Source organism: Ranitomeya variabilis, chromosome 1 (genome assembly GCF_051348905.1).
Source record: "Ranitomeya variabilis isolate aRanVar5 chromosome 1, aRanVar5.hap1, whole genome shotgun sequence".
Taxonomy (NCBI): Eukaryota; Metazoa; Chordata; class Amphibia; order Anura; family Dendrobatidae; genus Ranitomeya; species Ranitomeya variabilis.
Window position 1 is genome coordinate 1,063,319,364 of NC_135232.1, and position 26,516 is coordinate 1,063,345,879.

The 26,516-nt window shown below is 42.2% G+C and overlaps 1 protein-coding gene across 1 annotated transcript in view; it reads right to left on the reverse strand.

Moving 5' to 3' along the window:
- NSUN7 (NOP2/Sun RNA methyltransferase family member 7) overlaps positions 1–26,516 on the reverse strand; it is a 91,932-nt gene that overhangs the window by 5,391 nt on the left and 60,025 nt on the right. Inside the window, exons 5-10 of the mRNA XM_077279868.1 lie at positions 15,289–15,441; positions 14,828–15,011; positions 8,387–8,597; positions 7,036–7,179; positions 4,110–4,211; positions 2,617–2,734 (exon numbers count right to left, since the gene is read on the reverse strand). Of these exons, the coding sequence (XP_077135983.1) occupies positions 2,617–2,734; positions 4,110–4,211; positions 7,036–7,179; positions 8,387–8,597; positions 14,828–15,011; positions 15,289–15,441 (912 nt within the window). The remainder of the gene's footprint in view (positions 1–2,616; positions 2,735–4,109; positions 4,212–7,035; positions 7,180–8,386; positions 8,598–14,827; positions 15,012–15,288; positions 15,442–26,516) is intronic.

Genomic DNA, 26,516 nt, shown 5'->3' on the forward strand with positions numbered 1-26,516 from the left:
CATAATAATCGTGAATGAGCGTTCTTAACACTTGGTTCACAATTATCTTGCCCTATAAACAGACGACTTGTTCATTGGGTGAAATTTTCTTTTGTGCAGCACAAAAGATCATCGTTCTCAGTGGTGCATTGTCCGGTGTAAACAGGACTCACACTACCGATACTCATGGCAGCACAAGGGCACCGAGGCATTTCTTACAGATCGCTCAGTGTGCATCGTGTACTTTGATCTGCCTGTGTAAACAGGCATTTAAACAACTGTCAGTCTGGAAAAGGTTTGCCCATCAGCGGTTGATGACAAAGTGCGCCAAAAAAAAAATGGCCAAACTTTTGGCACACCTTGTCGGACTTAGGCCTTGTCCTTTTCAGCAAGGTCTTTTTTGGACAAGGCCTAGAAAAAGTCTAAAACATAACAAATATGGTCCAAGTCATGAATGAGATTTGGGGGCAATTGTGTCAGAAGTGTGCCACATTTTTGCTTCATAAGTCAGAAGCATGTGGAGATACAGAAGGACCCAACAGACTACAATGGTCGGCATAGAACATCTCAATATGGGATGTTTAGAGTCATAACATGGTTGCATGTATGAACATGAAGGGTTTAGGCAACGTAGAAGTACAACAAGTGATATGTCAGCTAATATTTAATCTCATCTCCTTATTGATTTTTGAGAATGATGGCGCCTTGCTGCTGAGTTATTGCTGAATTATTGTCATCAATTTTCAAAATTTAGGGGGTCCGACAGGTCAGATTCCCATGATTATATCAATCGATAAGACAAAACCTTGCTAGATGGGAACACATTCTGAAGTACTCAGAGTGACACATATTATGTCTCCATACAACTTAAAACTGATCCATTGTTGTTGGTGACATTATTAGTGTATGATTATCCATAGAAGAAAATAAATATTTCAGCGCTAATAGTGGCCACCAGAGACGTCCCAGTGTGATGACATTTCTGGTCTCTGTAGATCACTTTCCAGCTTTACTGTATAGACTGGGAGAAATGAGCAGACTTCTCTCATCATCTCCAGGAAAGTATAATAATAATAATAATAATAATAATTTTATTTACATAGCGCCAACATATTCCGCAGCGCTTTACAACTTATAGAGGGGACTTATACAGACAATAGACATTACAGCATAACAGAAATCACAGTTCAAAACAGATACCAGGAGGAATGAGGGCCTGCTCGCAAGCTTACAACCTATGAGGAAACGGGAGACACGAGAGGTGGATGGTAACAATTGCTTTAGTTATTCGGACCAGCCATAGTGTAAGGCTCGGGTGTTCATGTAAAGCTGCATGAACCAGTTAACTGCCTAAGTATGTAGCAGTACAGACACAGAGGGCTATTAACTGCATAAAGTGTATGAGAACATGATGAGAGGAACCCGATTTTGTTTTTTTTTTTCTTCGAATGGGCCACACAGGGATAGTTAGGTTAATGCGTTGAGGCGGTAGGCCAGTCTGAACAAATGAGTTTTTAGGGCACGCTTAAAACTGTGGGGATTGGGGATTAATCGTATTAACCTGGGTAGTGCATTCCAAAGAATCGGCGCAGCACGTGTAAAGTCTTGACGGGAGTGGGAGGTTCTGATTAGTGAGGATGCTAACCTGAGGTCATTAGCGGAGCGGAGGGCACGGGTAGGGTGGTAGACTGAGACCAGAGAGGAGATGTAGGGTGGTGCTGAGCCATGGAGTGCTTTGTGGATGAGGGTAGTAGTTTTGTACTGGATTCTGGAGTGGATGGGTAGCCAGTGTAATGACTGGCACAAGGTAGAGGCATCGGTGTAACGGTTGGTGAGAAATATGATCCTGGCTGCAGCATTCAGGACAGATTGGAGCGGGGAGAGTTTGGTAAGAGGGAGGCCGATTAGTAGAGAGTTACAATAGTCCAGACGAGAATGAATAAGTGAGACAGTAAGAGTTTTTGCAGAGTCGAAAGTAAGAAAAGGGCGAATTCTAGAAATGTTTTTGAGATGCAGATAAGAAGAGCGAGCCAGTGATCGGATGTGGGGGGTGAATGAAAGGATGACCCCAAGGCAGCGGGCATGTTGCTTTGGAGTAATGGTGGAACCACACACGGAGGTAGACATTGGTCAATGAAATTTAACCCTATAACTTATTAGGCTTTGATCAGACTCCTAATAATAAAACCTGTATTACGACTAACTGCAGTCATTATAAAAATAAAGTTTGATCCCCGCTTGTGTGTAGCTGACCTAGTACGAGAGTGCGGTCACCCATATCTGCAACTCACTGGTGTCACATCCACAGCGAGATGATTGACTATTGCTAGGAGAAGAAGAGGGACTTCTTCTGCACCCGCCATGGATGTGATACCAGTGAACTGCAAAGATGAGGAAGGACATTCTCAGAAGAGCCTGGGTACCGGGATTACATGTTATTTTCACAAGCACTGCAGCAACATTTAGGGTCCATGTCAGAAATGTTTTGACTATTACAGAATTGAGCAGTAGATCACATGCTTGTCTGCCACCCCATTTACAACTTATGGAGCTGCCAAGTGCTGAGCTCAGCAACCACTTTAAGAGCAAGAACATTCTGGTACACGAGTTAGCAAAATGTCCATTATGTAAACATACCTATACGGCAGCTCTTTGGTTCCTTGCAGCTTGAATTGAAGAGCTTGACTTATCACATTTTCATTTTCCTCTGGATAAACTGAGCATGTGCAGTATATAATTGCCTGCACTTTACTGACTGAAATAAAAAGAAAGCAAAAGAAGAATGTCATGGGATTGCAGTGCAGGGCACAAACCATCCTTAAAGCAAACCTGTCAGCAGGATTGTTTTAAGTAAACTACACACACTGTCAGGTTGGCAGTGTTAAATTGAGTAAAATGATACCTGGGGTGAAGAAATCCGTCTCGTGGTTCTTGTGTGATAAGTGATAGAAGTTTTGATTCAATGAGATGCTCGTGCTTTGGGGCGGAACTGTAGGCAGATTCTGATCTTCCTGCTCTAAGCCAGAGATGCCAAGGAAAGACCTGCCCACAGGTCGTCCCGAAGCACAAACATGTTCCTCATCATAGAGACAGATTGTTTGTGCTTCGGACGGTCTGTGGACAGGTCTTTCTTTGGTTTCGCTGACTTAGAGAATGAACATAAGACTCTGCCTACAGTCCCGTCCAGGAGCAAGAACATCTCATTAACTGAAAACTTCTAACACTGATTACACAAGAACCACAAGACGGATTTCTTCCAAAGAACATGGTAAAGGGAGGCTGTCAGCACATTTCTTGATATAAAACTAATAGCACCCTTTTTGTTAAAGATAGGGGAGTTAATAGTGAGAAAAGATAGCACCCAGAGAGCGGTCCTACAGTAAAGTAGTCCTGACACCTCCTGTTTTTACAGAACTGGGCGATGTTGTCACACTCTCCCCTGAAATCCTGAGCAACGGCGCCGGCCCATTAACCCCCTCATAGCACCACCTCTGGAATGAACTGTGCCAAGAAGTGTATATTAGAGATGGGTATGATGATGCCAGGTAGGTATGACTGGTGCCATTAATCAGTATAATAGGGAGATGCCTTGCAGACGATTTTCATAAGGACAGAGCACTAAACTGGCTGTGGACTGCGAACAGGTTGTTTTCTTAAAAAATGTACCACAAACAAGTTCGGCACGATTTTTCATATTTGTTACTGTATTACTCATCACTACTAATAGATTTATTGGAAGATATTCTACAGACAGGCTAATTCTACAGCAATCCTGTCACTTGAATCATACTGCCCAAACTACGAGCAACATGGTATGTTTTACTCTGAAATGCTCTGGGGTTTCAGAGAAAATGTAGTTTGATGAGTCTCCCTATGCTGGTGCAGTTGATTGATGGGTCTCTCCCTATGTATAGACATGAAAGAGTCCGGTCTATCACCTGGAGCGGCGCTGGGAAAAGTCGGCCGGTGCGACGCTGGACTAGTCTGATCTATTCCTGCAGTCCTAGGCTGGATCTCCAAAGTATATGGTGTTTCAGAGACTACTATACCTGATTGCAATCATGAGTGGGATTCATGCTACCCGTGGTTTGGACAGCATGATCAGTGACAGAATCCCCTTAAGCACTCACATTTCATGGCGTGGTTGAGGTTTGAGAGCTGATGTTTGGCCAATTCGTTGAGTTTGTCAGTGGCCACGTATCCCTGGGAGAGATCCTGGAGCAGAGACGTGTCTGGATGAGAAAGGAAAGACATAGTCATTATGGTAACACGCTCCTAAGCTCTACAGACAAGAAGCCTCAGGCTTTGCTCATTCCTCCATTCTTATTTTCATATTCCGGTTCCATTGTAGAAACAAATCTGAAAATAAGGATGAAGAGACCTGTCCATCAGCCTGAGCGGCAGGAAGAAAGCCCCGGGAACTGTCCTCTCGGACCCATCCCCCGCTTTCAAATATGTTTTTCTCTGAAATGCCGCAGCATTTCATACTTCATCATGGATGCTTGGAATGCAGGAACCAGGCTTTGATTCGTGATGCCTGTGGTTCAGGGAACATAAATCAACTGACTGGTTCCCTTTAAGGAGCAAAACTGATTTTTCAGAAAGTCCTCATGCTGTCAATAGTACAGTTAATTGCGCTCTACACTATGAGATAGCAAATGCATAGAAAATGCAAGAAGATAATGGAATCTGATTCCTTTCTTGACATTATGGGTAAACTTCTCAGCGCTCACCGCCGGCAAGTCTAACACCCTAATAAACAGGCAGAATAATCACCGGCCGGAGAATCCAATTACAAGGGTGACACTTGGAGGAAGGAAGAAAGTACTACAAGGAACGAAGAGCAAATATGGGTTATGATATCTATTACATGTATACTATCTCATATGGTATCTATTTATCTAACATCTATCCATCATTCTAGCTAATATATAAATCATCTTTTTCTCGATATCTATCTATACAAAACAGGAGGGAAACATAAGGAGGGCTCTATTAATCCATAAAGTGCAATACATCAGTTTGGGCTCATACACAAGACTGATAAAGGCACAGAGGGAATGAGACAAAACGTTGTATTGCACTTTATGTTGTATTGCACTTTATCCATCTTTTTCGCACATTAATATTAGAGTGATGCCCTGCTTTTTTTGGTTAGTCATTTATGGGGTCTTTGGTAATCCTCTGAAGGTATACCACCAGCAATATACTACTTGTGATCCTTCTCTTACCTTAAAATCAATTCATCTAATTTCCTTTACCTAATATCGATCTCATATCTGTCCATCTATAAATGGATCTAGCTATCTTTGGGGTCCTTTACTGCCACTTGAAATCCATGGTATTAATTTTATTTATTGCACCAAATAGATGTTTCTGGCCAGGTGTACAGTAACTATAACCCATGCCCCCACTATCTACTTACTACCCCTTACTACCTACTGCTATGTCACATCTGCAAAGGACATCTGTGCGATAGATGCCTTGTGGTACCTGCCGCGATCAGTGCCAATCACACTGGGTACCCTTCTCTCTTACAAGAGATTTGAGCAGTGAAGCGCTTATGACAATAATTATTATTCATTACTTGTACTGTGCTATCTCATCTTTATACTCTACTGAATCTGCCCTCACTAAAGTCTCTGATGATCTACTGTACCTACAGTGCTGATTCTCCTGGATCTTTCTGCAGCATTCAACACTGTGGATCACCACCTCTTCCTCACTGCTCCACTTTTTGGCCTCAAAGACACCGTTCTCTTGGTCTCCTCCTACTTTTCTGACCCTTCACTGTATCTTTCACCGCCTCTTGCTCCTCTAATCTTCCAGCTTACTGTTGGGGTTTCTCAAGGCTCAGTCCTATGCTCAATATATGCTGCCTCTTTTGGACAAACCAGCAGATTTGGTTCCCAGTATCATCTCTATGCTGATGACACTCAATTATAGACCTCTTAATACAAAAATACCAGGGATTTTCTGCCCGCTGTCTCTAACATGTCCTCCCTCGAAAACGGAGTCTGTTAAAAACTGAACTTCTCATGTTTCCTCCCTCTAATAAAATGACTTCTGACATTGCAATTGTCTTGGATGGTTCAACTATCACTCCCAAGCAGAACGCTCGCTGTCTTGGGGTCATATTTGACACACAACTTTCCTTTATTTCTTATATCCCATTGCTTACTCGAACATGTTACCTGCATCTCATCCTGGATGACCTGGATTGGCCCACAAAGATGCTGTTTGTGAATGGAAGATGGGCTAAGCTGTGGCATTTCAAATACCCTGTGTCCTCCCTCCTTTCTCTCCATCTACAGACAATAGGAAATATTCTACAAACCATCTGCTAGCCATGTTTGATATCTCTAGTACGCTCCACGGAGACCCCACGTGTTAGTAAGTAACTGAAGGAGCAGGCAGAAGTTGTGCTTTAAAAAACATTTTTAGACAGGCCTATCACCTCAACTCACTAATTTGACTCTCCGCTGTTCTCTCTTTCTAAATGTTACTCAGAATTTTATTCAGAACCTAGTTCCTCCTATTCATCTTTGTCCACTTCCTCCATGCACCCAGTTGGTAACTGTACCTAAAGAGATATTGGCTGGTGACCAGATAATGCAGCTTATCTGCAATGTCCCATATATTATAATAACGGCTGGACCGTAAATGACAAGCACGTTCTACCTATTGTGGGACCAGGACCCTCATTACTCCTGGAACTGGTGATCTATGTGTTACTTTGTGATTTCCTTATTGTTTGTACATGTCCCAGCTTAAATAAACTGTGTAATATGTTGGGACTACAGTATACAAAATTATTATTATTATAAGCATAAGATTTTGCTTGCTGGGATGAAATTCTGCTTTCGACAGTTGGAGGTTGGAAAATATTATCAGGCGAAAAGCATCAGGATAGTTTTTTTTTTAACCAGAGATATCATTTAGAGACCGCCTAGGAACATAATATGGATTCAGGCCTATATCATCTGTGTAACACAAACAGCACAAGAACTAGAAACAGATAAATAAAATAACAATGTAATCTATAACAATAGCTACCTCCATGTTCATGTATGATAAACTCCACCGGGTCACTGATTCCTGACCCCGAACACTGAGGGAGGAGGAGGATGAGTTTTGCTTTCTGCAACCTAGGATCGGAGGACTCGATGTGGGTGAAATTCTCCTTAAGTATTTTAATATCTGAAAAGTGAAAAATTTGTGAGACTGTAACATAACACACACTAGCTAGGAATTGGAATTCACAAAATTTGTTTCAGGCAGAATAAAATTTGATCCAAATGGAATCTGCCCTGAAAATATATTTGTTATGTTTTGATGTCTCTCTAGATCCCAAATCATAATACATGGAAAGCTGGGAAGAGGTTAAAAAATAAAAAGAAACTATACTCACCTGTCCTAGGCTCATCCCTCACCTGTCCTGCTGATGAAGCTCACTGTCCGATCTTCTGACCACTTCAGAACAATCTTAAAAGAGGTTTTCCCTGTTAGAATGCTTAACTCAGTTTTTCCAGCAGCCTCATAGGGAATTAATGGAGGAGCAGTCAGGTGTGTGACCGATCACACCATCTTGTAACGGTGATAACATTTCCCCGATGTGCCAATAAGCGTGGGTCCCAGGGGTGGGACACCCACCGATCAGCAAGTTATCCCATATTTTTTAGGATCAATCTTTGGTTCAGATCTTCCCTGGCTGGCTAAGTCCCGTGTAGTCATGTAGGGTACTATGTATCTTGTTGACTTCGATGATGTGCATTGCGCCCTACATAACCACATGAAGCTTAGCACCTGAAGATCTGGAGGAAAACCGATTCATGGCAAGAGAAAGACCAGATGGGGAGGTGCTGAGGTAGATCAGGTGAGGGGCGAGCACAAGACAGGCGAATATAAACCCCTTCATGGCCCTCAAAAGATTATAGCAAAATGGCCTCCAACTGACTGTGATTTTGCTGGATTCATGCGATCTAAATCGCCAAAATATGGGACTTCAGCAAATCAAAAATTTATGGGAAAAATCGTAGTCGATTTATTTACTTATGAATCAATTTGGTCAGGTCTACTAGAAATCAATGTAATAATGGCATAATCTTTATTTTCAAGGGCTTAAGGGTCTATTGAAACTTTTGCTTTCTCCTCTCCAGCAAGAGTTCTGGCATTTTTGACAGCACAGTGCAATCTACTACTCTTTTCTTCTCGAAAAATGGCCAGGCTAAGGTTTAACCAGATGAGGATAAACTCATGCTGCATCTTAATCTGGCAGAGATGCAGACTGAGCTATTTCATGATACAGTACAGATAAAAGGGTGTTACAATATATACCAGTCCACCAACAGTGCACTGGATTGGTGTCTGTTGGGTTAATGGTGGGAACACAACTTGAGTAACTTACTTCTACATTCCATGTAGTGAAACAAGTTCATCATATCTTCTCTTCTGGATTCAGATTGAGCTCCGCACACATATATATTACTATAAAACTGACTGGCCAGCACAGCAATGTGAGCTATAGTGTAGTCTGGACAGGGGTTGGCCACTATGATGTCGTCGTCCTCATTGAGCAAGGCCTTTACTGAGTGCGCTGCTAGGCTGTGTGACTTGTCCTGTAAATGAGCAGAGCAGATTAGAGGCAATATACAGAGGAGGAGGGATCAGTACATAATATCATATAAAGTCATTAGGTAAGGGTCTGACCTCTGGGACCCCACCAATCCTGAAATCCCGAGAATGAAAGGCGTGCAGCCTTTCCGAAAGGCTGAATCTTCTAAGTTTTCCCTGCACAGCAGCATTCCTAGACACTTGGCCATACAAAGAACTGCACCTCGCCCTATTCACTTATCTGGGGTTCCTAATAAATGAAGTGTTATCTATGCTTTTCCATAGGACACAGGTATACGCCACAAGCATCTCATAAACCTCCATTCTCTCATTAACAGTGGAAAGTATTGCTCGTAGAAGTCAATAAACAAATAATGTCCTTTCCTGTAAATCCTACAGACTTCACAACACACAAGTGTAGTCTCCTTTTTGTTGAGAACCGAAGTAAGATGGCTCTTTCACCTCTTAATAGAGTTGGTGAATGAGGTTCATGAGCAGAACTGGACTGGCGTATGAAGGGCCCACCATTAACATTGATTCTGGGGACACAGATTTCATTTATGTGCAAATATTATTGGCTGTGGATGGAAGATACTATGTGTATTGCTACTGCTCTTATGTAATGTTAGCCTATGCCACCATAAAATAATAAAATGGGTAGTTTGTTAAATAAATTAGATGCCGTCTGCTGCTTTTGCCTGCATATACCATAGTTCATCAAGTGTACGGTGCTCAGCACTGCTCATGTGGGGGGCCCACCAGTAGAATCACCTGTTCTCCGGTGGGCCAGTCCGGGCATGTCATGAGTGTTGCCAGTGTATGAAGGATTGGTAACCATCCAGAAATTCCAGGACATTCCATAAAAATATGGCAATATTTTCCCACTGGCAAAAAAATGTGAGTGTAATTTTCATCTGTAACCGTAATTATCGTTTTACAATTCTCAATGCGTGCAGCTATTTTTTTCATATCAGAATTATGGGTTGGAGACATACACCAGTTAAAATCTTAATGTTTTATTATGTATGCAAATTGCCTTTTCAGAGAAAAAGGGGACTTGAACTCTATAGCGCCACCTGTTGGAAGTAGCGATCATACAAGTCACAATCAACCCTTTAACGAGTCGTGCAATATGACTTAGGATAAAAGCCAAATCAGTATCTCAATTCACAGACATAGTGATTCGGGCTGTTGGCCCTCGCCAGTGCCAAGCCAAACTAGTTCTCATGCTTCGCACTGACGAGGGCCAACAGCCCGAAACACTGTATCTGCGAGTTGAGATACTGATTTGGCTTTTATCCTAAGTCATATTGCGCAACTCGTTAAAGGGTTGATTGTGACTTGTAGGATCGCTACTTCCAACAGGTGGCGCTATAGAGTTCAAGTCCTCTTTTTCTCTGAACAGGCAATTTGCATATTAAATTTCCCAGAGGAGCATTGCACGGCAAATAAGTCTCCTTACCTTCACAAGCCAGAGCTGGTATATCACTCTCCACAAGGAGAAACCTTACCCCTTAGACCCCTGTTTTATTACACCTTAGAAAGGTGTTCATAAAAAATAGGACTGTGGCAGACTGATTTTTGAGTAGCTGCCTAGAAAAAAAAAATGAAACTGGCAACTTTGACTGTATGTAGGGGGCTAACTTAGCTAATGATATGAGCAGTCCAACAGCCCCCTTTACACACACTTATCAAGACCAAACCAGAAGAGGACCTGCTGGGACCAGAGCTGCTTATACCTGGAAATTGGGGCAGCTAGTTTTATATCTTACCCATTTATGTAGGTTTGGAGATAACTTTTTGCACTTGACAACTCCTTGAAGTGGGTAGAAGTGCCATCTCTGCCAAGCTGGAAGCCTGAACCCAATAATACATCTAATAAGAGTTTCCTGTTTGCACTAGAGTCATTTCTGCAATTTATAGAATGTAATCCGCTAAACTACTCGTCTTTACAAGCAAACTCAAACCTGCAACAAGCAGATAGCAGACTTCACATGCACTCGAGGTATTACACGTTCTCCCAGAGCCTAAACCCTTTAATGTGTCCTCAGACAATGCGGTACATGGCGTATACATCCCCGCTGATCTATGACTTTTCACCAGTTTCCATGGCAATTTATTGTGCTTCTTCACTATCTGTGTCCATGCAGCAGTCAAACTGCCCAGAAAAAGGTGCAATATTTCATGTTGGCATTGTCCTTCTAGGGATTAAAAGATCAAGCTCCTAAAGCGGGCAGATTCTGCTGGCAATGATAAAACTGCCTGCTATAACATGTTGCCACGCAACCCTCTCACTCCTGCAATGATATTGTTCTCAGCGTTCAGGGTGCTTCCAAGTCTGGAGAGAGCGCACAATGGAGATATAAATCACGCTCAGATCCTCCACATCTCCCTTTATGTTTGCTTTCCCAAAGCAGAAAACAAAAATGCTTCCAAGACAAATATTACTTGTAAGATGCAAAGGGGAATGACGCAAAACCTCCACGACTTGTTAATCATGGTGTCACTAAGTAGCAGGACCACGATCACTGACCATTCCCATTAAGTAGTCACACTACTATACTTTATTACTATACTTTATTGCCAGCACAATGGGTCCAACCGGTAGAAAATCTACTTGATGTTTATGTATGTTCCAGTCTGACCATGGACATCATCCATACAGACTTTGTATGATCTTCCAATGGTGGTGCGTACTCCAAAAACATACTGATAAGTGGATCAGCGTCCTGTGGGTTCGGTCCACGTGTATGCGTCTGGGATAGAGAAATTACACAGTGTACCCTACAGAAGACAGGGATTGATGTGAGTGATGACAAGCTCTTTACAGCTCTGCGTAATATATTGGCGCTAGAGATGAGCAGATCGCTTCTCGCAACTCTGGTCCACGGTCCAGGTTAGCGGTATCTGGCCTTGGACGGGAGCTGCGTAAATTTCCTGAGCTTCTTGGTTATCAGCTCAGTGTTTCATTTGCCAGTCTGGCGTGGCACCAACTGTGTTGTGTGTGGTGTGCAGGCGATGTCTCACCCACCCGGCTAATTGTAAGCCAAGCCTGGGATCCTGGTGGGTAAGGAAATTCGAGCAGCTCCTGTCCACGGGCACAGAGCACTGATCTAGACTCTGGACCAAGGTTGCGCAAAGCGATCTGCTCTTCACTAATTAGTGCTATACAAGTGACAAAATAATCAAGAAAGTGCAGGCACCAGGGGCGGACATACCAATGGTGCAAACTGCAGAGAGGCCCAGGAGGTACGGGGTCCGCTTCCATTTCCAAAGCATCAAATAGCTTCTGCCACAGGCTAAAAAGGCTGCATTACATTGGACTGCAAAGTGCACAGTGTTCTTGCACAGGGGCCCTTTTCTGTCCCAGCCTGCACCTTGCAAACACGTTTCAAAACATAGGATGCAGGATATGTTATAAATGCATTACAGATTTCACTGTGAAGACTTTCACCTTATGGATGAATAGGGCATAAGTGACATCATTTGTGGATTCTGTATGGTCACTTCCCTATTAAATTCACTGGACAATTGACCATTTAGTAAGCTCCTCTGGGGAGGTTTAAAAAAATAAGCATTTCTGGTAAAAATAGTGTGGATGTTCCTATAGTGTAGATGCAGCTGCCTTGGTAAACCCTTTGTGCATGTGGGGATACAATATGAATGGAGCCCTGTAAAAAAAAATTGCCCTTTGGTGCCAGCAACCCATTGTTTTTTTATTCAGTTTCTCCAGGACATGTAAGGGTATCTTTAATATTATGGGAAAATTGATTTAGTCATCCTTTACATGTTTTTTTTCCTGCAGCTTTTTCTTGGCTTGCAAAAACCACCACGAAATTCAATTTTTTTTTTAATAGTTGTGTTTGTTATGATTTTTGGTCATATAACATCCTACATGCTCTGTAATACACAATAGAAAAAAAGATTTATGTATATCTTCATGTACTTAAATCTTTTTTTACTATAATGAAAACAGCCGAAAAATCCATTCTTAGCTTTAAAAAAGTAAATAAATAAAATGTTTATATTGGGTTTCATAATTGTCCATAGACTAACATGTGACATTTGGATGCGGCATGCAGAGTGTGTCTGCCCCTCCATCACATTATAATATATATATATATTTTTTTTTCCTCAAGAATGTCTGGGTACGTTTGTCTATTTATCCTTCCTTCAATCATATGATGTTTGCCAGTACCATATGCTGAACACCACATGATATCCCTACCTCCCACCTTCACTGAGGAAGCCAACGCGAAACGCGCGTTGGGGCTTTGCGCGTGGCACCACGGATAAGAACATGGATAACAGGTATTAACTGTCAGGTGAATGTTGCCATTAGTAATGTTGGTAATGGGATTCAGGATTTCACCACATGTAATATATTACTGTATCTCGTTTGATATCATCTCACTTATCTGCTGTATTATATTCGGAATATGTAGGACTGTCACTTTATATAGAGATTCATTTTATTATTATGCTCTCCCTGATCGCACTATATTTGTGGTGCTACGCCTCTCTTTTTTCTGTACCCGGTCTCTGTTTTGGATACATTTGCCACTGATGCATTTTTTGACTATCTATTGCCTTGTATATACAATCATGTATTCAAGTCTTTTTTTGTACTCTATTTTGCACTATATGCTTTATTTTTTTCTGCATTCATCCTTGATAGGACTGTCCATACTAACTGTCCATAACAGTCCTGATATGTAGGCATAGGACTGTGTTTTCAATATTAAGCTATTATGGTTTCTGGTTTGATGATATTGTATCCTACGAATAAATTTGCACCAACTCTAGTAAATGCATACTCTCATAGAAGTATGTAGTCCAGCAAGTCCAGTTGGTGAAAAAATAGAAATCCTCTTTAATTCTTATGTGCAGCAACATAAAATCATAATCACTTGCATTCGCACAAAGGCAACGAGTTTTGAACAGCAGTTCTTCAAACGGCTATAATTAAGAACTAGTGCAGTTCAAAACGCGCCAACTACATGGTTTTATTTCATTTTTCTTCCGTTTTTAACGTTTTTGAAATAAATGAATTTTTAATCCTTTTTTTTAGGATTGCTGGATTCATTTGGTTTTCAAGCACTGCACCCAGTAACCGGCTGAGAAGTCTCCATCCCTCCTTGAACTTGTGGATCCAGGAGTTACATCTGACTTTGGGAGAGCTGATAAGTATTTTTCCTTATTTTCGTCTCAGTTCTTTCAAAAGCCTTGAGAAAGAACTACTGTTTGAAATGCACAATGTATATTTTTTCATCAACTGGATGTGCTGGATTGCTTTATTCTATAGTAACAGATGATCACAAACTGCCGAGAACCCGGAGGAACGTACAAGTGCAGTTTATATTTGTCTTATAATGTATACACCCTCAAATATGAAATATGCATAATCTTATAGAAATCATGCAAATATATAAAAATGGCATAAATACCATTTCTACTAAAGAAGGCCAAAACAGCCCCATGCCTGAACTCCTGAAAAGCAAAGAGGTAGTTCCATGTCACTAAATTTGTATTTTAATCCTTTACTTAAAGTTTTGGGTGATGCACTCGTTCAAAAGACATTTTAGATTTTCACTTTCGCCATAATAGCCATTACTTTTTTTTATTTTTACATAAAAGTTGGTATATATTGAGTTTGTCATAGATATCTTTATTAATCAGTAAAACTATCCATTTGTAATACTTTCTGTCCGGCATTTTGTTTAGCTGTTCTAGGTTATGAAAAAAAACTAAATCCGGCTTTATCAACTATTTTTGTAACTCCCATAAACTTCATTAAATTCAGGCGTGTGAGTGATGACAGTTTCTGTAAAGTGTGCTGAAATGTGTTGGCTTTATATAAGTGATACGAAATAAATGTACAGTGTCCAAAACCAGTTCTTCTTACGATTTAGGTGTTTAATATGAAGAGTACAGTCACAGCAATAAGTCTCGTCCCCGCTCTGGATCAGAGAAAGTCAGTAAGACCCCGGGGTCCGGTTCATAAGACTCATAAATTTATCCTTACAAAACTTTCAAACAAAAAAGGACAAAATAACAGAGACTCTTTTCATTCTTTAAAGAAATAGTTTTTATACTTGCCATGCTGAAACTGAAGCTAACGAGATACCTACTGTGACTCCGGTGCCCCGGAGAATATAATCCATCCAGAAAGGCAAAATAATATCAAGGACTGAACTAGAGAATTTTATAGCAAAGACTGAACATTAAATTCTACCTGTAATATCAGCTGATACTTAACAACCATCTCCATGTTGCCAATTTTCTCCTTAAGATGAGGTGGAAAAATGAGCAAATCTGGGCAATGTTGGTCCAAACAATAGGTAAAACCATCCAGTTCTGAGGAACAGTTAATCTGGGTGAATCCTTCTCGCTTTAAGGTGTTAAAAACATCTGTAAAACTGGAATCAAAAGCATAAAGAATTAAAACCCCAAAAGGGTTAAAAAAAAAATACAATGTCATATTGAGTTCAGGTGTTTGTTGGTCAAATATCATCTTTTTGCCAGGAACAGTTACTGTCCTCTCGCGACTCCTAGAATAGCAGAACCTCACCCAGCTCATAACTCCGTAAACTTCACAGTTTCCTGCCCTTGCCTACTATAAAATGTTGATTTTTCAATGATTTATGTCTCAAATAAACCAGCGCAAAATTCCAAACTTTTTTTTATTATGGTTACCTGACTTTGGCGGTGTTAATCCAAGCATAAATTGGCAACGTAGAAGCTCTTTGTTCCTGTCTCCGGACCGTCTCAGGTAATATATACTCAATGGTTGGAGCTGCATACTTAATTCGACATTTTGCCAGTGCTGCAGCCAGCTTGGTTTTATAGCTAAATGAAACAACATAAAAGCATTAAGCTCTAAAAAAATAAAAGCATGGAGGCGTTGTACCAACATATATTTTAACAAAGGAGCGTTATACACCGTGGAAACAAAGCACGTGTTCATGGTTTTATCACACAAAACAGGAAAGCACTTAGGACATGAAACATCCAGCTTGATGTTCGTTCTACTTGCACAACCTGCACATACACATACTCTGTACATTATGCCCCAGGCTGCACAGATAAGTAAATTCTGAGAGATGCCAAGACACAACATGAGGTCATCTGTTGTGAATTTGGATTCTGGGCTCCCCCGGTGGCTACTGGTGGAATTGAACTTGTGACATCATCTTCCCTGTTCACCTGTTCTGATTAGATCTGGGTGTCGCTATATAACCTGGCTTCTCTGTTAGATGCTTGCCGGTCAACAATGTTATCAGAAGCCTCTCTGTGCTTGTTCCTGCTCCCAGACATCTACTAGATAAGTTGGACATTCGTCCATGTTTTGTTTTTGTATTTTGGTTCCAGTTCACAGCTGCAGTTTCGTTACTGTGTCTGGAAAGCTCTTGTTGATCAGGAATTGCCACTCTGGTATTATGAGTTAATGCCAGAGTCCTAAAGTAATTTCTGGATGTGTTTTGTTAGGGTTTTCTACTGACCATGAAAGTATGCTTTCTGTCTTCTGCTATCTAGAAAGCGGACCTCAAATTTGCTAAAACTATTTTCCTGCTGCGTTTGTTGTTTCATCTCATATCACCGCCAATATATGTGGGGGGCTTCTGTCTCCTTTTGGGCATTTCTCTAGAGGTGAGTCAGGTCTTATATTTCCCTCTGCTAGCATTATTTAGTTCTCCGGCCGGCGCTGGGCATATAGGGATAAAAAGTAGGACATGCTACCTGGCTACTTCTAGATGATGCGGTAGGTTTAGTTCATGGTCAGTACAGTTACATCTTCCAAGAGCTTGTTCCTATAGAGGCTTATGCTAGTTCTCTGGCCATGGAGATCATGACAGTTTGACCGGCCGCCCACTAAAGGGTTAAAATCCTTGGCTGAGAAAGGAGAGAAATAAGAAGTCTGCTGAGAGTTTTTTTTTTTTTTTTTTTTTTTTTTTTCCCTCTGTGCTCTTAATTGGATCACTTGCCAGTCTGTCTATTCTGCAGTCTTTCTTTTTTTTCTCTCTCCTTATAATCTTTGAATGGCTTTGTGTTCACCTGTTAATAATGGATCTTCAGAGTGTAACTGCAGGTTTGAATAATCTCACCACGAAAGTACAAAATTTGCAAGATTTTATTATTCATGCTCCGGTATCTGAGCCGAGAATTCCTTTGCCGGAATTCTTCTCAGGGAATAGATCTAGCTTTCAGAATTTTAGAAATAATTGTAAGCTATTTTTGTCCCTGAAATCTCGTTCTGCTGGAGACTCTGCACAGCAGGTTGGGATTGTGATTTCCTTGCTCCGCGGCGACCCTCAAGACTGGGCTTTTGCATTGGCACCAGGGGATCCTGCGTTGCGCAATGTGGATGCGTTTTTTTTGGCCTTGGGCTTGCTGTATGAGGAACCTCATTTGGAACTTCAGGCAGAAAAAACTTTGATGTCCCTATCGCAGGGGCAAGATGAAGCTGAAATTTACTGCCAAAGATTCCGTAAATGGTCTGTGCTTACTCAGTGGAATGAGTGTGCCTTGGCGGCTACTTTCAGAGAGGGTCTCTCTGATGCCATTAAGGATGTTATGGTGGGGTTCCCTGTGCCTGCGGGTCTGAATGAGTCCATGACAATGGCCATTCAGATCGATAGGCGTCTGCGGGAGCGCAAACCTGTGCACCATCTGGCGGTGTCCACTGAGAAGACGCCAGAAAGCATGCAGTGTGATAGAATTCTGTCCAGAAGCGAGCGGCAGAATTTTAGACGGAAAAATGGGTTGTGTTTCTATTGTGGGGATTCTACTCATGTTATATCAGCGTGCTCTAAGCGTACTAAAAAGCTTGATAAATCCGTTTCCATTGGCACTTTACAGTCTAAATTTATTTTGTCTGTGACCCTGATTTGCTCTTTGTCATCTATTACTACTGACGCCTATATCGACTCTGGCGCCGCTTTGAGTCTTATGGATTGGTCCTTTGCCAATCGTTGTGGGTATGATTTAGAGCCTTTGGAAACTCTTATTCCTCTGAAGGGGATTGACTCCACCCCATTGGCTAATAATAAACCACAATACTGGACACAAGTGACTATGTGTATTAATCCGGATCACCAGGAGACTATTCGTTTTCTAGTGCTGTATAATCTACATGAGGATTTGGTGCTGGGATTGCCATGGCTGCAGTCTCACAACCCAGTCCTTGACTGGAGAGCTATGTCTGTGTTGAGCTGGGGATGTAAGGGGACTCATGGGGACGTACCTTTGGTGTCCATTTCATCATCTATTCCCTCTGAAATCCCTGAGTTCCTGTCTGATTATCGTGACGTCTTTGAAGAACCCAAGCTGGGTTCACTACCTCCGCACCGTGAGTGCGATTGTGCTATAGATTTAATTCCGGGTAGTAAATACCCAAAGGGTCGTTTATTTAATCTGTCTGTGCCTGAACATACTGCTATGCGAGAATATATAAAGGAGTCCTTGGAAAAGGGACATATTCGTCCATCGTCATCTCCCTTAGGAGCCGGTTTTTTCTTTGTGTCAAAAAAAGACGGCTCTTTGAGACCATGTATTGATTATCGGCTTTTGAATAAAATCACGGTTAAATATCAATACCCATTGCCGTTGCTGACTGATTTGTTTGCTCGCATAAAGGGGGCCAAGTGGTTCTCTAAGATTGATCTCCGTGGGGCGTATAATTTGGTGCGGATCAGGCAGGGGGATGAGTGGAAAACCGCATTTAATACGCCCGAGGGCCACTTTGAGTATTTGGTGATGCCTTTTGGTCTTTCTAATGCCCCTTCAGTCTTCCAGTCCTTTATGCATGATATTTTCCGCGATTTTTTGGATAAATTTATGATAGTGTATCTGGATGATATTCTGATTTTTTCGGATGACTGGGACTCTCATGTCCGGCAAGTTAAGAGGGTTTTTCAGGTTTTGCGGTCTAATTCTCTGTGTGTCAAGGGTTCTAAGTGCGTTTTTGGGGTTCAGAGAATTTCCTTTTTGGGATATATTTTTTCTCCCTCTTCCATTGAGATGGATCCTGTCAAGGTTCAAGCTATTTGTGATTGGACGCAGCCCTCTTCTCTTAAAAGTCTTCAGAAATTTTTGGGCTTTGCCAACTTTTATCGTCGATTTATTTCTGGTTTTTCGGATGTCGTTAAGCCATTGACCGATTTGACTAGACAGGGTGCTGATGTTGCTAATTGGTCCCCTGATGCTGTGGAGGCCTTTCAGGAGCTTAAGCGCCGTTTTTCTTCTGCCCCTGTGTTGCGTCAGCCTGATGTGACTCTTCCTTTTCAGGTTGAGGTCGACGCTTCTGAGATCGGAGCTGGGGCAGTGTTGTCGCAGAAAAGTTCTGACTGCGCCGTGATGAGGCCTTGTGCCTTCTTTTCCCGTAAATTTTCGCCCGCTGAGCGGAATTATGATGTTGGGAATCGGGAGCTTTTGGCCATGAAGTGGGCGTTTGAGGAGTGGCGCCATTGGCTCGAGGGGGCCAGACATCAGGTGGTGGTATTGACTGACCACAAAAATTTGATTTATCTTGAGACCGCCAGGCGCCTGAATCCTAGACAGGCGCGCTGGTCATTATTTTTTTCTCGGTTTAATTTTGTGGTATCGTACCTACCAGGTTCTAAGAATGTTAAGGCGGATGCCCTTTCTAGGAGTTTTGAGCCTGATTCACCTGGCAACTCTGACCCCACAGGTATTCTTAAGGAGGGAGTTATCTTGTCAGCTGTTTCTCCAGACCTGCGGCGGGCCTTGCAGGAGTTTCAGGCGGATAGACCGGATCGTTGTCCGCCTGATAGGCTGTTTGTTCCTGATGATTGGACCAGTAAAGTCATCTCTGAGGTGCATTCTTCTGCGTTGGCAGGTCATCCTGGAATTTTTGGTACCAGGGATTTGGTGGCAAGATCCTTCTGGTGGCCTTCCCTGTCACGAGATGTGCGAGGCTTTGTGCAGTCTTGTGACGTTTGTGCTCGGGCCAAGCCTTGTTGTTCTCGGGCTAGTGGATTATTGTTGCCCTTGCCTATTCCTAAGAGGCCTTGGACACACATCTCGATGGATTTTATTTCAGATCTGCCTGTTTCTCAGAAGATGTCTGTCATCTGGGTGGTGTGTGACCGTTTTTCTAAGATGGTTCATTTGGTTCCCCTGCCCAAATTGCCTTCTTCTTCCGAGTTGGTGCCCCTGTTTTTTCAAAATGTTGTTCGTTTGCATGGTATTCCTGAGAATATAGTTTCTGACAGAGGAACCCAATTTGTGTCTAAATTTTGGCGGGCATTTTGTGCTAGGATGGGCATAGATTTGTCTTTTTCGTCTGCTTTTCACCCTCAGACTAATGGCCAGACCGAGCGGACTAATCAGACCCTGGAGACATATCTGAGGTGTTTTGTGTCTGCTGACCAGGATGATTGGGTTGCTTTTTTGCCATTGGCGGAGTTCGCCCTCAATAATCGGGCCAGCTCTGCCACCTTGGTTTCCCCGTTTTTCTGTAATTCGGGGTTCCATCCTCGATTTTCCTTCGGTCAGATGGAATCCTCGGATTGTCCTGGAGTGGATGCGGTGGTGGAGAGATTGCATCATATCTGGGGGCAGGTGATGGACAATTTAAAGTTGTCCCAGGAGAAGACTCAGCTTTTTGCCAACCGTCACCGTCGTGTTGGTCCTCGGCTTTGTGTTGGAGATTTGGTGTGGTTGTCTTCTCGTTTTGTCCCTATGAGGGTCTCATCTCCTAAGTTTAAGCCTCGGTTCATCGGTCCGTATAAAATATTGGAGATTCTTAACCCTGTTTCCTTCCGTTTGGACCTCCCTGCATCCTTTTCTATTCATAACGTTTTTCATCGGTCGTTATTGCGCAGGTATGAGGCACCGGTTGTGCCTTCCGTTGAGCCTCCTGCTCCGGTGTTGGTTGAGGGTGAGTTGGAGTACGTTGTGGAAAAAATCCTAGACTCCCGTGTTTCCAGACGGAGACTCCAGTATCTGGTCAAGTGGAAGGGATACGGCCAGGAGGATAATTCTTGGGTCACTGCATCTGATGTTCATGCCTCTGATCTGGTTCGTGCCTTTCATAGGGCCCATCCTGATCGCCCTGGTGGTTCTGGTGAGGGTTCGGTGCCCCCTCCTTGAGGGGGGGGTACTCTTGTGAATTTGGATTCTGGGCTCCCCCGGTGGCTACTGGTGGAATTGAACTTGTGACATCATCTTCCCTGTTCACCTGTTCTGATTAGATCTGGGTGTCGCTATATAACCTGGCTTCTCTGTTAGATGCTTGCCGGTCAACAATGTTATCAGAAGCCTCTCTGTGCTTGTTCCTGCTCCCAGACATCTACTAGATAAGTTGGACATTCGTCCATGTTTTGTTTTTGTATTTTGGTTCCAGTTCACAGCTGCAGTTTCGTTACTGTGTCTGGAAAGCTCTTGTTGATCAGGAATTGCCACTCTGGTATTATGAGTTAATGCCAGAGTCCTAAAGTAATTTCTGGATGTGTTTTGTTAGGGTTTTCTACTGACCATGAAAGTATGCTTTCTGTCTTCTGCTATCTAGAAAGCGGACCTCAAATTTGCTAAAACTATTTTCCTGCTGCGTTTGTTGTTTCATCTCATATCACCGCCAATATATGTGGGGGGCTTCTGTCTCCTTTTGGGCATTTCTCTAGAGGTGAGTCAGGTCTTATATTTCCCTCTGCTAGCATTATTTAGTTCTCCGGCCGGCGCTGGGCATATAGGGATAAAAAGTAGGACATGCTACCTGGCTACTTCTAGATGATGCGGTAGGTTTAGTTCATGGTCAGTACAGTTACATCTTCCAAGAGCTTGTTCCTATAGAGGCTTATGCTAGTTCTCTGGCCATGGAGATCATGACAGTCATCCTTCCCAATTATATTAAAAGAGTTGTTCATTGCTCAGACAACGCCTTCTCAACCGCTATATTTCCAAATGAAAGATTAAAACAGTCTATACACACCTCCAGTCCTAGCGCCATTCCAGCGGCATCGGTGTCAGGGCTCCAGGAGATCAAGTGACATTGTTATACAATTTCACAAAAGAGTTTTTTTTTATTTACTATGTTCACTATACAGTAAAACTGATCTAGCAATATGATTCCTCAGGTCAGTAAGTTTACGTGAAAACCAAAAAGTGCCTCTCTAACTTTTCCCAGCGCCTGCGCACTGCAGTATTTTGCTCTGCCCTCAACAGGGCAGAGAAGTATGCCTGCACAGGAGCGCGATGTCAGGGAGCGACGAAGAAGCAGGAGGGGGGCATCACAAGAAGATGGGAGGCGCCGGACCCGGACCTGTGACACCCATCGGACCGGATCGCCCCCCGGGTGAGTATAATAAACTTATTTTTCTTTTCTTTCAGGTCGGTCCAGGGGCTTATGTACAGCATTATAGAATGTTGTAGCTAAGCCCTGAAAGGTGATGGACCCATCTTATAGCGGGCAAAACTGCTGACAGGTTCCCTTTAAATGGGAGTATACTCAGGACTACAGAACAGGAGAAGGACTAGGGTATTCTCGTTACAAGAAAGCTGACCAGCAGTACTCAATGTCAAGCAGCAGCAAAAGCTAAAAATATTTTAGGGTATAGAAAAAGAGATAAAATCCCGCGAATTAGTTCAAAGGCGGAAACTAGATTATTAAAAGGGAAGAAAGGTCTCTGATATGAGGAGAGGTTGGAAAAGTTGGGCTTGTTTAGCTTAGACGCCTCGGGGGGATATCATTTAAATGTATAACTATACAGGTGCTTCTCACAAAAATTAGAATATCATCAAAAGTTAATTTATTTCAGTTCTTCAAAACAAAAAGTGAAACTCGTTATATAGAGTCATTACAAACAGAGTGATCTATTTTAAGTGTTTATTTCTGTTAATGTTGATGATTATAGCTTACAGCCAATGAAAACCCAAAAGTCATTATCTCAGTAAATTAGAATAATTAACAAAAAACACCTGCAAAGGCTTCCTAAGTATTTAAAAATGTCCCTTAGTCTGTTTCAGTAGGCTCCACAATCATGGGAAAGACTGATGACTTGATAGATGTCCAGAAGGCAGTCATTGACACACTCCACAAGGAGGGTAAGCCACCAAAGGTCATTGCTAAAGAAGCTGGCTGTTCACAGAGTGCTGTATCCAAGCATATTAATGGAGAGTTGAGTGGAAAGAAAAAGTGTGGTGGAAAAAGGTTCACAAGCAACCGGGATAACCGCAGCCTTGAAAGGATTGTTAAGAAAAGGCCATTCAAAAATTTGGGGGAGACTCACAAGGAGTGGACTGCTGCTAGAGTCATTGCTTCAAGAGCCACCACACCCAAATGTATCTAGGACATGGGCTACAAGTGTTGCATTCCTTGTGTCAAGCCACTCATGACCAATAGACAACATCAGATGTGTCTTACCTGGGCCAAGGAGAAAAAAAAACTGGACTGTTGCTCAGAGGTCCAAGGTGTTTTCAGATGAAAGTAAATTTTGCATTTCATTTGGAAATCAAGGTCCAGAGTCTGGAGGAAGAGTGGAGAGGCCACAATCCAAGCTGCTTGAGGTCTAGTGTGAAGTTTCCACAATCAGTGATGGTTTGGGGAGCCATGTCATCTGCTGGTGTAGGTCCACTGTGTTTTATCAAGACCAAAGTCAGCGCAGCCATCTACCAGGAAATTTTAGAGCACTTCATGCTTCCCTCTGCCGACAAGCTTTGTGGAGATGGAAATTTCATTCTCCAGCAGGACTTGGCACCTGTCCACTCTGCCAAAAGTACCAATACCTGGTTTAAAAACAACAGCATCACTGTGCTTGATTGGCCAGCAAACTCGCCTGACCTTAACCCAATAGAGAATCTATGGGGTATTGTCAAGAGGAAGATGAGACACCAGACACAACAATGCAGACAAGCTGAAGGCTGCTATCAAAGCAACCTGGGCTTCCATAACACCTCAGCAGCGCCACAGGCTGATTGCCTCCATGCCACGCCGCATTGATGCGGTAATTGATACAAAAGGAGCCTCGTCCAAGTATTGAGTGCAATTACTGAACATACATTTCAGTAGGCCAACATTTCAGATTTTAAATTAATTTTTCAAGCTGGTGTTATAAAGTATTCTAATTTACTGAGATATTGACTTTTGGGTTTTCATTGGCTGTAAGCCATAATCATCAACATTAACAGAAATAAACACGTGAAATAGATCACTCTGTAATGACTCTATATAATATGAGTTTCACTTTTTGTATTGAAGAACTGAAATAAATTAACTTTGTGATGATATTCTAATTTTGTGAGAAGCACCTGTATGTGTGGTCAGTACAAACGACTGGCACATGACTTATTCCTTCCAAGGACCAGGGGCACTCATTACAGATGGAAGGAAGATGATTCCGGCAGCTAAATATATAAACAGTGTTATCTTATGCTTTATTGAATTAATGTCAACATATTTTCCATGTTGCACATCCATTCCCTCCCCCTTTTTTTAACCTTTCCTGCGCTTTTTCCTTGTTTCTCTTTTTTATCATGTGTTTTGTCATTTTTTAATTGTACAAATAATATTTAATCTTTTATGGATTTGACCAATTTTGCCTAATTTTTTTAACAATATTTTTAGGTTTGCATCTTGTATGTTCCTAGGCATTTATTAGTTTTTGTTTCTTTTGGCATTTCCTTCTGTATAGTGGTTGCACATCCGGCAATGACTGACAGCAGGCGGCCAGGCAACGTTAGAAATGTAGGGGTTTTTTTTACGTTACAGGTGCTCTTTAAGAAAAAAAAAAAAGAATGAAATAATCTCTGTCATACAACAAGGTATTAGAGTCCTATAAACCGTTATGCACTTCCTACATAGGAGCAGTTATATGGAACTAACACTGCCCAAATTGTATTACGTAGATTTTGACCATAAGGCTACGTTCTCTTGATGATTTTCTGGTGACTTTTTGATGCTGCGTATTTTCACTGTGTTGAAACTGCAGAGTTTTACAGTTCCATCAAACTGGATGGCATTTATAGGAACCTCATGCCCACTATGCTTCTTTTTCACTTAGTGTGAACAGACCTGTGGTGCATGTTTCAAATCTGCAGAATGTCAACTTCTCATGCAGGTACGCTGAGTTTTTAGTGCAGATTTTCCGCAGTTCCCCTGTGGAAATGCATTAAAAAATGCATGTAATCAACACCTAAGTATATCAATAAAGTTTTGCTAAAGCCAAATACCAGGAAGTATCAAAAGAAAAGCAGATTTATTTAAATCATGACACATCAAAAAGAGACAAAAAGGTAGTGTCAAAAATGGATGTAAAAAAATTGCAAGAAACCTAATTTACATAATAGGTGCAGAAATTCTGCAACATCAAAAACTCACCAAAAACTCAGTGTGGGAATGTAGCCTTAACCCCTTAATCCCATATGACGTACTATTCTGTCGAGGTGACCTGGGACTTAATGCCCAGTGACGGGATAGTACGTCATATGCGATCGGCCGCGCTCACAGGGGGAGCGTGGCCGATCGTGGCCGGGTGTCAGCTGACTATCGCAGCTGACATCCGGCACTATGTGCCAGGAGCGGTCACGGACGCTCCTGGCACATTAACCCCCGGCACAATGCGATCAAAGATGATCGCAGTGTTCCGGCGATATAGGGAAGCATCGCGCAGGGGGGCGAATGTTATAAAATAAAAAAACAAATATTCAAAATATTCACATATGTAAAAAAAAAAAAAACCTAAAGAAAAAAAGAATATATATTGTTCCCATAAATACATTTCTTTATCTAAAAAAAACATTAAAAAAAGTTCACATATTTAGTATCACCGCGTCCGTAATGACCCGACCTATAAAACTGTCCCACTAGTTAACCCCTTCAGTGATCACCGTAAAAAAAAAAACAACACAGAGGCAAAAAACAACGCTTTATTATCATACCGCCGAACAAAAAGTGGAATAACACGCGATCAAAAAGACGGATATAAAGTACAGACCAAAAGTTTGGACACACCTTCTCATTTAAAGATTTTTCTGTATTTTCATGACTATGCAAATTGTACATTCACACTGAAGGCATCAAAACTATGAATTAACACATGTGGAATTATATACTTAGCAAAAAAGTGTGAAACAACTGAAAATATGACTTATATTCTAGGTTCTTCAAAGTAGCCACCTTTTATTTTGATGACTGCTTTGCACACTCTTGGCATTCTCTTGATGAGCTTCAAGAGATAGTCACCGGGAATGGTCTTCCAGCAATCTTGAAGGGGTTCCCAGAGATGCTTAGCACATGTTGGCCCTTTTGCCTTCACTCTGCCAGCTCACCCCAAACCATCTCGATTGGGTTCAGGTCTGGTGACTGTGGAGGCCAGGTCATCTGGCGTAGCACTCCATCACTCTCCTTCTTGGTCATATCGCCCTTACACAGCCTGGAGGTGTGTTTGGGGTCATTGTCTTGTTGAAAAATAAATGATGGTCCAACTAAACGCAAACTAGATGAAATAGCATGCCACTGCAAGATGCTGTGGTAGCCATGCTGGTTCAGTATGCCTTAAATTTTGAATAAATCCCCATCAGTGTCACCAGCAAAGGACCCCCACACCATCACACCTCCTCCTCCATGCTTAACGGTGGGAACCAGGCATGTAGAGTCCATCCGTTCACCTTTTCTGCGTCGCACAAAGACATGGTGGTTGGAACCAAAGATCTCAAATTTGGACTCATCAGACCAAAGCACAGATTTCCACTGGTCTAATGTCCATTCCTTGTGTTCTTTAGTCCAAACAAGTCCCTTCTGCTTGTTGCCTGTCCTTAGCAGTGGTTTCCTAGCAGCTATTTTACCATGAAGGCAGGGCTGCCACTAGGAATTTCAGGGCCCCATACTGTCAAAATTTTGGGGCCCCCTTGAAACTCCGCCCAGGCTCCACCCCCAGTTCCACCTCCACCCTAGCGCCGCTTCCACC